This window comes from Falco cherrug, chromosome 13 (genome assembly GCF_023634085.1).
Source record: "Falco cherrug isolate bFalChe1 chromosome 13, bFalChe1.pri, whole genome shotgun sequence".
Lineage (NCBI taxonomy): Eukaryota > Metazoa > Chordata > Aves > Falconiformes > Falconidae > Falco > Falco cherrug.
In genome coordinates, this window is record NC_073709.1 from 21,885,968 (window position 1) to 21,900,584 (window position 14,617).

Here is a 14,617-nt window from a genome sequence, read left to right on the forward strand (position 1 = left end):
AATCTTTTTTTTTTTTTTAAAAAATGCTTTGGGGATTTTCTGTAAATATAAAATACACCTACTACAACCTTCAAAAAGGTATACTTCCTTTACATTAAAGGACAAATTTTATGTGGTAATAAAAGTTCGCAACACTTTCTATTACGTAGTAATATTACACGTCCTAAAACCTAGTTTTTCCTCAAGTGATGACTAACTGACTCAAAGTTGTCTAAATTCTTTTAATTTAAGGTGGTTGCTCTAGGTTTTTAGCTTTATGTCGTCATACATTGTGGCACAATAATTTGGACAGAGATTGTTAGCTGGTTTTAAACTTAATTTTAAGATTCAGAAATCTTCACAGAATTCCGTATTTTCCAAGCATATCTGATTTATTCCATTGATTTTAAACATTGTTTAGATTTGTTTGAGTGAATGAAAAGGCTTGACAGTGAATGAATTAACTTCCCCACTGTCAGCTTACATAAAGACACAGTAACAGCTGAATCATTTTTTTCTTTTCCTTGGAGGTCAGAAGGCTACAGAAACATTCAGATAACTATCAGTCAAAACTACAGTAATTCAGGTATTTTTATCCTCCTAAACCAAACTTTTTTTTTCCCACCAGCCACTGGAAATAAGTGCAGATTAATCCAACTGAACTGCCACGGAACGCTCTGCATATCAACGTATCTTTGGTTTGTGGGCAACTTGGTGTTTCTGAACCTTAATAACTAACATACTACTAACGCCTACCAAGGACAGCAAGAAGACTACACCACTTACCGCACTTTGGGGATTATTGGGGCGTGAGAAAAACAAGACAGCAACACACAGTGAAATCTTGTCTTCATGACATAAGAGAAAGATCTCTCAACTGAATCAAGGATTTAACTCAGAAAGTTCAGCTCCAGAAAACCTTGCCAACTTTTAATACACACGGAATTTAATCTTAGAAAAAAATGAAGTAAGTAAAACTTCCATGGGTAAAACATTTAATTTATATGTAGTATTCACTATTCCATACTTAGGCTCTGTCTTTAGTAATTTAAATAGCAGAACTCGGTAGGAAAAGACTTGCTGCATAGCAGACAAACCCAGCTCATTCTGAAAACTCAGCAATTCAACCAACTACTTCAGAAGCACATCAGTACTTCCCGGCTACCTGATAAACACATTGACACAGTCATTTTCTCTTAGTCCACTGGGAAGCTTTGCTCTTGAGCATATGAACATCTACATAATTATTTGTTCCTCTGTGACAGGCACATTTTACAGCAAGAATCTCAGCGTATCATGTTCTAGACACAAACTTGTTCTGAAATAAGTCTGCACACCTTGTAAACAAATCTGGAAAAGATTTCCTAGAGTTTATTTCTGGTTATTAAAAGAAAAGTCAGAATAATAATGCAGATAAGCTGCAAAATATCATCCATTATAAAACAATCTGCCACTTGCTAGAAATCAAATCATTCTTGTTTTATAGTTTATTTAATAAGCTTGGTAGAAATAACATTCATTTTGTATGAAACAAAGTACAGTAGGAAAAAAAGCAGCCTACGACAACAGAAAACACACCATTTAAGATTACAGATCCGTATTTGGGGCATTCAGAATCCTTTTGACTTATTGCAAGTAATATTCCTGTCACACAACCTTTTCTTATTAAGGAATAAATACCAAGAGTCTTGAAAATTGTATCTATGTTTAGATATTCCTCAGGAAACTGTTTTGTTAGCACTCAATGTAAAGTGCACATTTCCCTGACAAAACCAGCTTATTTTGAAATTTACTAAATAAACACAATCGCAAATGTAACAAGACATAGCTGCTCATGCTTCCTAAATAACATCCAAGCAATAAATAAATATTGTATTTGAAATTCTGTTTAAAAGAATAAAGTTCCTACGCAGCAAAAGACTAAGGCACAGGTAGTTGTGCTAGATTATAAATAAAATTTAAATAATACCAGTGATTTTTAAAGATATATCAAGGCTTGAAATATTTGTTTCAGTCCTGCTACAAAACAGAGAAGATGCTTTGATGGAAGCCAATATTTCCAAACAAGATGACACAAAGATACACATTCTCTATGCAGAGCCTGTTTTAAAAGGGCAAAAAAGAATATATTTTTCATTTCTTTTGTTATTATGTTATTATTCTACAAACAAGTTGGTCCTCAACATCTTATTTCCATGAGGTCTATATCAAAGAACTAACCAAGGGTACAATTAAATAAGCAAACATTAAATGCCTAACTTGTGTTATGCACAAACTGGAAATGGACAATGTCTTTGCAATAGCTATTCAAGTATATTTTCTTTCCTCATAGTATCTACTGCTATTTGTCAATTTTCTAAGACCTACTATCTTACTTTCTCTGCCTCTATGCTGATTAGTTTAGTTCAGAAAGTCGCCATAAGTAATAATAAAAGATGAGGATTATTATTTTTTTTTTACTAATCAAAGATCGTATATTTACCTTCTGCAAGCATGTCCGGTACATCTGCTTGGTATCTAGGCCCCACTCTGATTTCTCCCTTGTCTGCTAAAAGTGTTTTCAGTGATGGATCATACACCAATGAATAAAAAAAAGTATCCTAAGAAAAGAAGACATATTTGCAACAGCATAACGATTTTTAAAATTAGGTTTGTAAACCTTTTTATCACCTTCCATTTGAAAATTATTACAGTAACCCCCCTTGCACACTTTTACAGAGCACAGGATTGGTACATTAATCCTTATTTTAAATAATATAGATGTTCCTCTTTTAAACCGCTAATTGAAGCTTCTCTAATTGCTAGGAGTTGTTTCAGAACAGAGAATAATGAAAAGAATCATACTCAAAAATGTATCAATGGACTTGAAAAAAAGTAATGTTAACTGCTTTCTGAATTTAACATGTTTTCTCTCATAACTAGCTCTATCATACTGACCTTGCATTCTTAAATTAGTCTCAAAAAAGCATAAACCACTGTCAGGGTCTGAAAAGGTCTTACACAAAACCAGTATTGGCATTACCTGGTACAGCCACCTGAAGTACAGGGCAAGTCCTGTTTTCAGAAACATTTTTACTTTTAAATATGACATGCAGATTTCAGCTAAAAACCACTGTCTGTCTGATGTTATGTTAAGACACTTCAAATAAAAATGTTTATTTTGAAGGGGCTTTTTTCAACACAATTATCTATCAAATACTTGGAGGACTTTGTTCCCCTCTGGTAAAGCCCAGCACCCAAAGTTCCTTTCATGGGAAAGGTGAGGTGATACTTTCTGTACAGGAGAGAGATATTTTCTGTACAGAGCCCTTAAAATTAAACTCCTATGCTAAGCTGCCCTCTAAAGAATCCTCTCTATCTCTCCCTGTCCACTGGCTACAGAAGATCCTTCTTTCTAGAACAGCTCTATGGAAAAAAAATAAAAAAAGAAGGATCTAAGGGGGGAAAGGGGAGCCGTGTGAATTTCCCCCTTAAGTATCCACTACAGGAAAAAGTTCATGTATTTTTCTTTTGTAAGACACCGTATGAATTACTTCAAATTAATTACTTTCTAAATACAACCACATTCACAATAAAAACATTATTTAAGAGTGTCAATTAAGTTTTTATCCAATAACATTTTTAATATCAGTGTTTTCAACATTATTTTTTCTAACTTATCATTCAAAAAAGATTTTTCAAGTATTGCTTAACCATTTATTAAAAATACATCCGTGCAAAAACATAAACCCATCCCAATATCTACTAAAATAGAAATCACGTATTACCTCTTTCTCCAGATAGGACAGCACAGATTCTGTCTCATTCAGAAGTGCAACACTGCATTTTCCCCTACACAAACATAAGGAAGAACTGTTGGTTTGTAAAAAGTACAGATTTTATTAAGTCAAAAAGTTATTTGCAAGAAAATGATCCAGACATACTTCAAAACTTTACATTAGAAATGTAAAAATATTATAAAATATAAAAATAATAGAAACTGCATGTTGCCATACTTTTAGGATACAAAATTACCACCAAAGCAACAAAATTAATAGCTGCACTAACCCAAGCACTCCAGTATATAGGAATTCTGATGACTTGGGAAATAGTTTCATAAACAGAGAAGCAATGAAGGAACAAGAGGTTCTATGGTAAACAATAAATACACACAGAACTAATAAAAAGGCCTGGATAAATGAAATGTCACCTCTGAGTGACCAGTAAGTTCAGTGCCTAATTTGAAAGCATGTAACCCAAACTAGAAACAATGTAAGGTTTTACCAATGCCCTGTAAAAATACTTTACTTTTTTGAATGGAATGATTCCTAATAATTAATCACAGAATTTTATTCATCTCTCCTATGGCTATATTAAAATGCTATTTATCATATTTTTGTGCAGGTAGCCGGTAGAAAGCTTCCCGTTACTCAGCAGTGGTACAGACCTGCCCATGTGTAACACGCAGGTAATGCAACGGGAGTTTGACCCCACTGCTCCAACCCCCTTCTCTCCCCTCTTCCTCAAGACCTTCTCCCCCAACATTCCTTTGGCCTGAAAATCCTCTGCCTCCAAGTTTTCTGCAAATAATCTGCAGAATTATTTTCAAGAAATGGTATTTTAAAGAAACATACATAGATGTGGATGAAACATGTTAAGTGTGCTGGATCATCTTGCTAGGAACTGTCACTTTTATGCTAACGTTCTCAAGTGAACTACCATTTCATAGTAATATATATTTATTACCCCTTACACGCATTACCTTGTATTTCATACGCCTGAGTTTCATTCAGTTCTATCCGTTTAGTTGGTGTTTACCAGGAGGTTCCAGTGCCCTTACACACACGGCTATAGGACCTCTGCCCACAACAGCCTTCTCCCTTCTTTTCCCATGGAACAGACAGCACACAAATACAGAAAAGATAACTGTTTGTAGTGATGTCCTTGACTTAAAGATAACCCCGAAGAAGTTATCGTAAAAAGTGTCATTCTTCAGTGAATACTGAGACTGTTAAGCTCAACCATAAGCATTAGATGCCAACTGTTAATGACTGATCCTTAAGGAAACATAACCACTGCGCATTAACTCTGCAGCGTAGAAACGTCCTGAATTTCTCTTCCTCTCAGTATCTGTCAGGAGAACCACACCACCAAAGAGAAATGGTGGGAAGGTGAGTGAGAAAAACCTGAGTACAATACACACCCATAGAGGAAAAGACTCCAGCAGCAGAGAAGTAGGAAACATTCTCTATACCCAACCATATCTTTGTAAGTTTTTTTCAAGCTTTTGGCCTTGATAATTCCAGAACATTCCCTTCTAAAAATTAATTATATGTTGTACCATGAAGTCAGTTTGTCAACTTTATTTTAACGGATTATTACTTTTTTTGATGTTAAAGGCCAAACAGGGGTTTGCCTTTCCAGTTTACTTCTATTCCATATACCTCTAGTCTGCTCTCTCTCCACTACAGCCTACCTTTATTCAACTTTATTTTTTGCAGAAGCACTTCTTCACTGTCATTGCAACTGCAAGAGTATTTTACTACCTGAATTTATACCTTATTGCTGGTAACTTAAGAAGTTTCATTTTATTTCATTAAGTGACAAGATTATTTCCCCCACCATGTCTAAGCAAGTGAATTTCTACTGGATGTAACATTTCTTTGTACAGCATTTTAACCATCTAATGGCTGACAGGTAGCATTTTATATGCATATATAATATCTTCACATGCATGGACTTGAGTCTCAAAAAAAGACAATACTAGACATACAGTAGTAGATACCAGACTAAAATGAAAACAAAACAAAACCAAAAAAAGAACACCAAAAAAGCCCCAAAAGAAACAAACCACCACAAAACATTTAAAACAGGTAAATTACATAGTTAAAATTTGAAAACATTATCTGTCTTACAGTTATCAGTATCTGTAGTCTAGAAACCTGCAATACTTATTATAAATTATTTATAATCTTTACCAAACACATAAAAGCCTACTGTTTATATATTTCCTCTTTTTCTTTTTTCCACCAGAGGAAAATCCTCTCAGCCTATGGCAAATGGTCTACTGGGCTGAACCAGGCACCTAGCTCCATTATATCATCTCCGGCATCTCTCAATCATGGATGCCTAGAAAATAAGTGAACACAGATTCTCCAGCTACCACTTTTTACCCTTTCTTCCAATACTAATGGTTAAAATGCCTTGGAGAGAAAGTTAATGTGGTTTAAACAACATTATGGCAAGACTTGCAAGCTCTTTCTCAGAGGCATGTATCCAAAACCCCAGTTTCTCTGGATTTAAATACAATATTCTCCTCCTCACAGTGTTCTGCAGTTTCATTCATTAATGTCTTTTTTTAAAACTTCAGATAATTAGGACAGATGCTGTATCAAATAAAGGTAACAGGATAGAATTCTGACTATTTTAACCTGGACAGAGGAAAAAAAAAAAAAGGGGGGGAGCTAGCTACCTACAGAGACAAGTCAAGTGAAAGAGAATATACATTATATTTACCAGATTGTAAAATCAGTTACACACCGAAATAAAATTATACTCTCTTTGCAGGACACTAGGATTTCTAAAAGTTTTGAGTATTATTTAGACTAGTAGAGCATAATGCCGTAGTTTCATTGTTCTATTGGTAGTCTCCTGCCTGTAAGGTGCCACAGAACCTAAGCAAACTAAGATAACAATTACAAAGAACTACATAGCTTTTGTGAAATGAAAAAAAACCCATAATTTAAAAAAATGGAGAGTTGTCTAGTATGTATTCAGATATGAAATGTTCTTCCTCTATCTGACTCTGATTTAAGCTCTGTTCCTCCACCACACAGCATTCCTGACTTAACTGGTATCAACAGTGAGAATTAGTAGTAAATATACTCAGAAAGCCTCGACGGTGTTAAGATTACATACCTGGTTTCGACCTTTTTCTCAAATAAAAAATATTTTACAAAAATTATTTTAATTCCTACAGAATGAGGCAAAATTTATCTTGTATGAATGTTAAAAGAAAGCAAAAGTTTAAGATATAACAGCAAACAAAATAAAAGTTATCTTTTATGTCTTCATAATTTAATTCTAATGAGACTAAACTGTCCCTTCAGAATCCTTTCTGCCCTTACATGTACTTTGTATTTAAACTGGTCACAAATAGAAAGTTCTTCAATTGAGCTGACAAGAATACTAACAAAACCTATTATCAGTCAGTAATAAAAAGTAATTTAGAGGTCTCGCAAACAAAGCCTGCCGACATACATGCCTGCAGTATTACCAGCCTCTTACCACATAAACCACCCAGGATTCAACTGATTCCCCTGTCCTAGGAACCAGGGCTACAGCTAATAACTTTCTTTGTTCTTTGAAGTATTAACCATGTGAAAGCAGTTTTCACATCTTACACCTTCCTTCACCCCCATTTGTTAGAAGCTCTTGTCTGCTTGTAAATTTTTCTATGTTTCAGGTGACTCCATCAGCAGGTTGACAATTCCTGATTGCCTTAAGCTAAGGGATGTTTAACAAGGGTTCTTTGTTTGTTAGTTAGGTTTTTCACTGTGGAACAAAGAAAAGGAGAACAAAAAGGACCAGAAAACAAATGGCAGCTTTGTAAGACAATCACAGATAAGACTGTCTTGGACAACTTAATAAGGAGCTCATGAAAATTAATACTCTATATGAGAGCTCAGGTAGTATGCAAGTCCTGAACGTGAGATTTCAAAGAGTAAGCAGAGGTTGGATCTATTTGGCCTTAAAAACTAAAGGCAAAAAAGCCTTTTTTTGAGTTTGATCCAATGGAGGAATGAAAAACATGTGGGAACATAATTCAGACAAGACCACGACGACGATCAGTATTTAGGAACAGAGAAGTACAGTAAGACTGCCCTTACTTCCAGTGAAGACACACAATGATAACCGGCTCAAGAAGCGAAGCTGTATGAAAAAAGTTGTACCACGGCTATTATATAAGACAACATTATGAAAAGATTTCAATATAGCCTGGTTAAACAACCCAGAGCAAAACACCAAATTCTCCAGAAGATGCACTTAATGCATATTGAGGGGGAGGGAAATCAGACTTCTGTCTTCTGTCTGAGTAAGTGTTCTTTAATAATGTTTTTTCTTTAAGAAATCTACAATATAGTTTCAAAACTTTACAAAATTTAAAAAACAGATGCCAACACTGATCTTTTAAAACTACCACAATGAATCAAAATCAACAGCAACTGCTGATTTTTTAAAGTCCTTCTTTGTTTCAGCATACTCCCTACCTTTGAACCAGTGGAAAGTTCTACAATTCCTGTTCTGCTATTCCTTCATGTTTTTACCAGATGAGTAAGACAGCCCACAAGATACAAATCTTTATTAAAGTAACGATTTCCTGGGACAGGAGGTAGGGAAACAAAAATTACAGAAAGAAATTACAAAAGAAACAAAACACTTAGCGCCTGTAAACCAGGACAAACCACAGGAGTGGAAAAGGCAACCTCACGGGTATTGTATCATGCCATGTTAAGTTTTCTATTGGAATACGGATGCAGCCTGGGTGAGACTGATGCAGTGCAAGAACTCTCAGAACTCACTGATAGCGGTTCCCATCAAGTCAATGCAACATCATACGCATTGGTCATTCAGATACAAGTTGAAGAAAGAAAATAATATATGCAGGCATGAATCCACAGACTTGGAAATTCTGCTATCAACAATTACCAATTGCTCCCCTGTATATGGCAGAATGACGCTGGGTAATCCTGTATAGATACACCAATTGTCTCTTGCTGACCTTCAAGAAATGTTCATCTCTCAGTAGAGATTAGGAACACAGAAGCGTGAATCATTAGCTAGACGGTCTGAGAATAAAATAACAGGAGACAGTTTTAGGAAATATGCTTGTGAGGAAAATCTGATTTGATTTTAACATATGCTGTTACTTCAATGACAACCACAGATTAAACTGAAAAGTAGGTGCATAATGGAGAGGTTTTGTGCAGGAGTAGAACTCAGGAGTAACCTTTCCTGTATTCGGCATAAAGGGAAAGAAGGGGGAAAAAATACTGAGCAGATACTGAACAGAGGAGGACAGAGCTACCTTAAATAAAAAAGCTTTCCTGAACTGCCTTAAATGTAGAAGTGTTTTGAAGATCCCCAATCAAACAACCACTCTGAGGCAAGTCTTGATCATTGAAACGATCACCAAACCACAGAGTAGGAACCATGGAGTCCAAAAAGCTGCTGCTAATTATATGAAATTGATTCCCTGGCTATGGGAAGCCAATACTAAGACTACTAGTGTATTTTAATTTTAAGGGCAGTTTAAGGGGCACAGGATGATGCTGACAGAAACATAGCAATGTCTTCATAGCAAATTTCAAGTTCTCCAGACTGCAAAGATATTTACAACGGGAGAGCAAGCTATCGTACAACACTAAAAACAAGAAAATAAAAGCATCATCCTAGTGATTTCAGTCTGCAAAAGACCCCTAACTAGAGCCTGACTTCTCCAATATTCACTCAATACTTAGAATTGACAGAAGAAAGATCTGCATTGTACTGATTCATTATTAACTGGCTCGAGTTTGGCTGTGCTCATTTACACAGCAGTCCCAAACAAAAGAATACCGGGATCTGTGTCTCAAATCTTCCAAACAGTACAAGACTGTATCTGTGGCCAAAAGACAGATCAATAAACTTGGTACTATATAACACACTCTTGCCCAAACAAAATAAAAGACAGAATGCACAGCAAATTCATTTATGTACATCTAAATGAACCAGTAAATGCCTGCCATCTAAACATATGCATAGATCATATGGATGGCCCAGGCTTTTTATGCTGCATGTGGCTTTTAGTAAAAAAATTCAGAGTTTTTATCTTAATTAGAGCTGGAGTGCTGATTCTGAGCACTCCAAATTGGTAAGATTTAAAGACAGTCTCTTGAAGCCACCATGCACAACTGTCACGGCTTTAAAAGTAATTAGTAGATAATATTCAAATTTTTTTTGCATATTCTTGTTTCCACCTTTTATATAATTCTCACTGCTGTCTAGTCACAATCTAAAGAGGACAAAGCATTCCCAATGTGAAACAAATTTTAAAAAGACAAAATTAAAGGAGACTTTGCATTCAGTAACAATTTACACAGTTTATATGTTTGAACTACTACATTGTTAGCTGAAGAGCCAAAGCATTCAACTACCAGATACTACCTTAACAGTTGTAGAAAATATTAAGAGGTAAACGTGAGGACCTATGAACTTACACATATTTTAAACAGGCTTTAACACATTATCACTTAAATCTGGATTTACACTGGTGTTGTTCCAATCAACATTACTGACTGAATCTAGTGTTTGGTCGCTGAAAAGGGTCTGCAAGAAAACACTGCACAGAAAGAACAGTGCACTGAATGGCACGGAGAGAGGTAAATGTTTTCTTGGTCTAGGCACAGTAAAACTGCATGTTTTAGTATCTCAAAATAAGCATAACCGTATAGATACACCTTCTATGAACTACTGTAAGAAAAACAAGTCATTGATATTTTTCCTCTAGGGACTAATGCTGGCAAGTTACAAAAAAAAAAAGTTACCTTTTAGCACAGCAGCAACGCATATGTATTGAACAGAAACACAGGAGGCTGGTTAGGAATGATTTTTCATAAATCATTTAGGTTGGAAAAGACTTTTAAGATCGAGTCCATTACAGGGTTGCCCAGCTCAGAAGCAATGCACATTACTCCAATTGAACTTACTTGCACCATATGAAAGACTCCTACTTAGTAAGGACGTCATTACAGGGAAATTAGTACCAATTTTCAGGTACTTAAGTGACAAACTTCTACTAACAAATATACTTTCTCTTATACTGTTACTAGTATTGGTTATTGATCACATCTGAAAACAGGACTGTGGTCTGTGAATTAAATTTTCATCTGAATTTGTGTAAGAATTCTCCAAATTCTACTGGAAAAGTAAAAAAAATAAAAAAAATAAAAAAGCAGCAGCATGATTCAAAAGTCCCTTTGCTCTAAATGAACTCAGGCCAGAAAGGAAAATATAACTTTCTGAACAATCCAAATCATCAGGTAAGCACATGCCTATGCAAAGTAGATTCACTCCTTATCCAGTCTGATTTATGCCAGAAAATAAATCAGGCTTATAAGGCTCAACATAAGCCTTTTAAAAGTAGCTAAAATTTGTATCATTTATGTATATGTGTGTGTGTATATATATATGAGGTACGTAAATGCATACACACACACCCTGTATGCCAGAAACTTTTGGTTTACCAAGAATGCCAGAACTAGAAATCCTGAGGTAATACCTCTAAATCCTAAGGTGCCATGCCTTAGAAAGTCACATTTCTTCTATAAAATTGACCCTCCCTATCTGTCCTGAGCTTCAGACCATTTGGTGTGTTTTAAATGAAGGAATCCCACAATCAGAAAGAAACATTTCTCTATACCTTAGTTGTTTGAAATAGCAACACTAGTGAGTCCTGATGAGATCGTGAAGAAGAAATCACTGCATAAAGCAAGCTGTACAATAAAACTGAGTCATTAGGCATGTAATAAGCAATAAATTCCTACAGGCAATTTGTAAGCACAGCATGTTTTCATTAACTGCACGTATTTCCCTATTTCTGCTGATTGCTCTGATATGTCTACAAACTGGTACCAACCAAAGTTACTTGAGTCTACCCAGGAGCGAGGGGATAATTTAAAAAACCCCAAATACAAAAACCAAGCAAACTAAAAAAATAGCCCCCCAAACCCAAACTTGTCCAAAAGAACCCTAAAAACAAAATAAAACCCAAACACCAAACAAATAAAACCAGAAGACACAAAACAAAACAGAAAGACATGGCATTCTGGACTGCATTGCTGATCAGAATGACGTCAAAAGATAAAGGGAAAAAAAAAGGAGTAAATATGTATTAAACTCATACAGGTAACAATTTCACAACCAAGGTAAACCAAGATTCTTAGAGCTTAACACTTTAGAAGTTTAAATACAAATTTTTGTATGCTTACATGTAAAATTAGGCAGAGGCTCCAAATTTCTTGTTAAAAGTTAAAGAACTCTTCTCATGATCAGACTATTTGGAAGCCCTTTAATGTCACACATGCACAGGCGTTCTGCAAAAATATTCACCCTCTCCCCTATCATATTAATCAGCTTTTAATAAAATGATCTTATGTAATCATTGCCTTTAAAAGGCTCATGAAGTTCTTTGTGTGTGGGAACAGGAGTAATAAACTAGGCCAAGAGCATCATAAGATAGTCTGCAGTTTGTTTTTATAGTTTGTCTGTTTTCTTGGTTTTGTTTTTTTAAATAAAGGGTATGTATGAGAAGGATTCATTAGTTGGAAAGACCTGAAGATTTCAGAATCAGAGTTCATAAAACTTTTCTGAATTAAGGTCACAGGTAAACAGAAAGCTTGAATTTGTTGCTTATGCCAAGCCACAAATTTAATCCTCTAACAAATGTAAGAAACACTTGGTTCATCCAATGACAGGTTAAATAAGTACTTCCCATTAAAGATTAGGGCATAGATTAGTTATTTGAATAATCTCCATAATGACAAACATGTACGTAATTTACACAGCTATGTTGAGTCCAAAAATAAAGCTCAGCAAGAATTTCAGCATCTTGAAATTGTGTCCAAGAAAAGCAAAAAGTACTCACTGAAAACACAGCATCCAGGAAGAAAAAAATAAAAAAGTACAAAAATACTATGGTACCAGAACCCCTGCACTTACAAAAAAGCAGAGTAGTACAAACACATGTAATTAGGAACTGATAAAACTCTCAAGAATATATTAAGTTATCCATCACTTCAAAAATTTTTCAACCAAGCATGGATGTCTCACTGAAACATACAATTTAATTCAAGCACAAACAGTTGGGATCATGTCAAAAGTCACTGCATAAATTCATGTGGCGTGAATCAGGTAAAAGAGCAACTAAAGTCAGGACTATCCCATACCATTCTTCTTTGGGTCCAGAGAAGGATTGTTGAGCAGAAGTAACGTACCAAATTTCATTTTTATTTACCTAAAATATCTGTCACCCTGCTGTACCTAAGAAAGAATTTTGACAAAGTAGTAGTTTATTCTTTAACCCTAACAAAACCCCATAGAACTCTATCAACCAATTAATTCACCAACATGGTATCAACCAAAGAGAATCATGCATTTGAAACCCTCCTTCCCCTTCACAAACGGACGCCACTCTTTGAAACTCTTCTCCATGCTTAAGCTATTTTGACTTTAGTCAAATAGTTTGCATACAAGCTTCTTTTTACTTTGCATAAATGAGTTTTGTCTGTTTTTTAAAGCAGGGGTGTTACTGCAGTATAGAGCAGCCCAAAAGATTCACACCTTATTTTATTATGACAGCTGACGATGCTTGGCTTATGTATGTTCTCCAAACCCTTAAAATAAAATAATCATTAATAATAAACACAAAAAGCACAACCCCAAGACTAAGATGCAAGAACTAAGATAATGAAATGGCAAGATGCACCCTGATGGATAAATTCTTCTACACAACTCATATGAAGTTATTAAACTTGAAAGCCATTACAAATGATCTTAGAAGTTAATGCAATCTTTTACAGCAATCTAAACACGTTTATCACCTATTAACTCTTGACACCTTAAGAATGAAAAATAAATTTAACGTCCAGGTCAGATAACCCAGTGCACCTCTCCTACAAGATAACCACGTGCTAAATTTCACAGTGAATTTTATAACACTGGCAAACAATTTCACCTTTATAACAACTTCCTTTTTTTTCCCCTGTGCCTTCTCATGCCCTTCTAAAATGCTGCATTTGGTAACGCTCACATCTCTGGAAACCCAAGCTGAAGTACACAACACTTCAGCTGAACTCAGCTCCTCTCTGGGACTGGCATCACCTACAGGAGCCATCTGCATGAATTCTGGGTGCCTTCATTGTGTGACACTATCGAAGGAGAGCGTTCAGTGAGTCTGGCTGGCAGTGTAACTGTTACGAGGACATCTGGGGATTACAGTGCCTGGCAAAACTGCACCTGTGACATGCAGGGTTAGGAAGGAAGGAGCTAATTCACTGGAGGGGTGCTACTAACCTTACACATTTGAGCAGGTAAGGGAAAGAACCATTTCACTTGCGACTTGACAAGTAGGCACTGAGACAACAAGCCTTCTCTTTGAGATCCAAACTAGAACATCAGTTTGTACTGTACCACGTGCCATCACTCCAGAATGGTGCTGCATTGAGCTAGGCAATTCACCTTCTTAAATATATTCCACTGCAGGAACACAGTGTCCACAAGGCAGCGTTGCCATGTTTAATTAGTACTACACTACCTGCTTCTAATTCTTTTCTAAATCTGGCTTTTTTTGGTGCCAAAACTTATACCAATTTCTAAAGCTACCAAAATGGCATAGTGACACCTAAAGTCTAAAAAATTACTAGTATTGATAAGAAAACAAATTACATCTCAAGAGAATTACATATAATGTATATAGCAAAATAAAAAGTATAAAAGTAATTGAACTGTATTTCTGCAATTCAAAAGCAAACAAATTACACCAGAATTATGCAAAACTCAACATTACAGACCAAAGAGCTTCAGAATTAGATGTGCACATGAAAGAGATCTAACCTGCTAA

The 14,617-nt window shown here is 35.4% G+C and overlaps 1 protein-coding gene across 4 annotated transcripts in view; it reads right to left on the reverse strand.

Moving 5' to 3' along the window:
- The window catches only part of MTA3 (metastasis associated 1 family member 3), a 135,903-nt gene that overhangs the window by 94,776 nt on the left and 26,510 nt on the right, over positions 1–14,617 (reverse strand). For all 4 annotated transcript variants that reach the window (XM_055725907.1, XM_055725908.1, XM_055725905.1 and 1 more), the window contains exons 5-6: positions 3,747–3,810; positions 2,462–2,579 (exon numbers count right to left, since the gene is read on the reverse strand). In XM_055725907.1, coding sequence (XP_055581882.1) covers positions 2,462–2,579; positions 3,747–3,810 — 182 coding nt within the window. The remainder of the gene's footprint in view (positions 1–2,461; positions 2,580–3,746; positions 3,811–14,617) is intronic.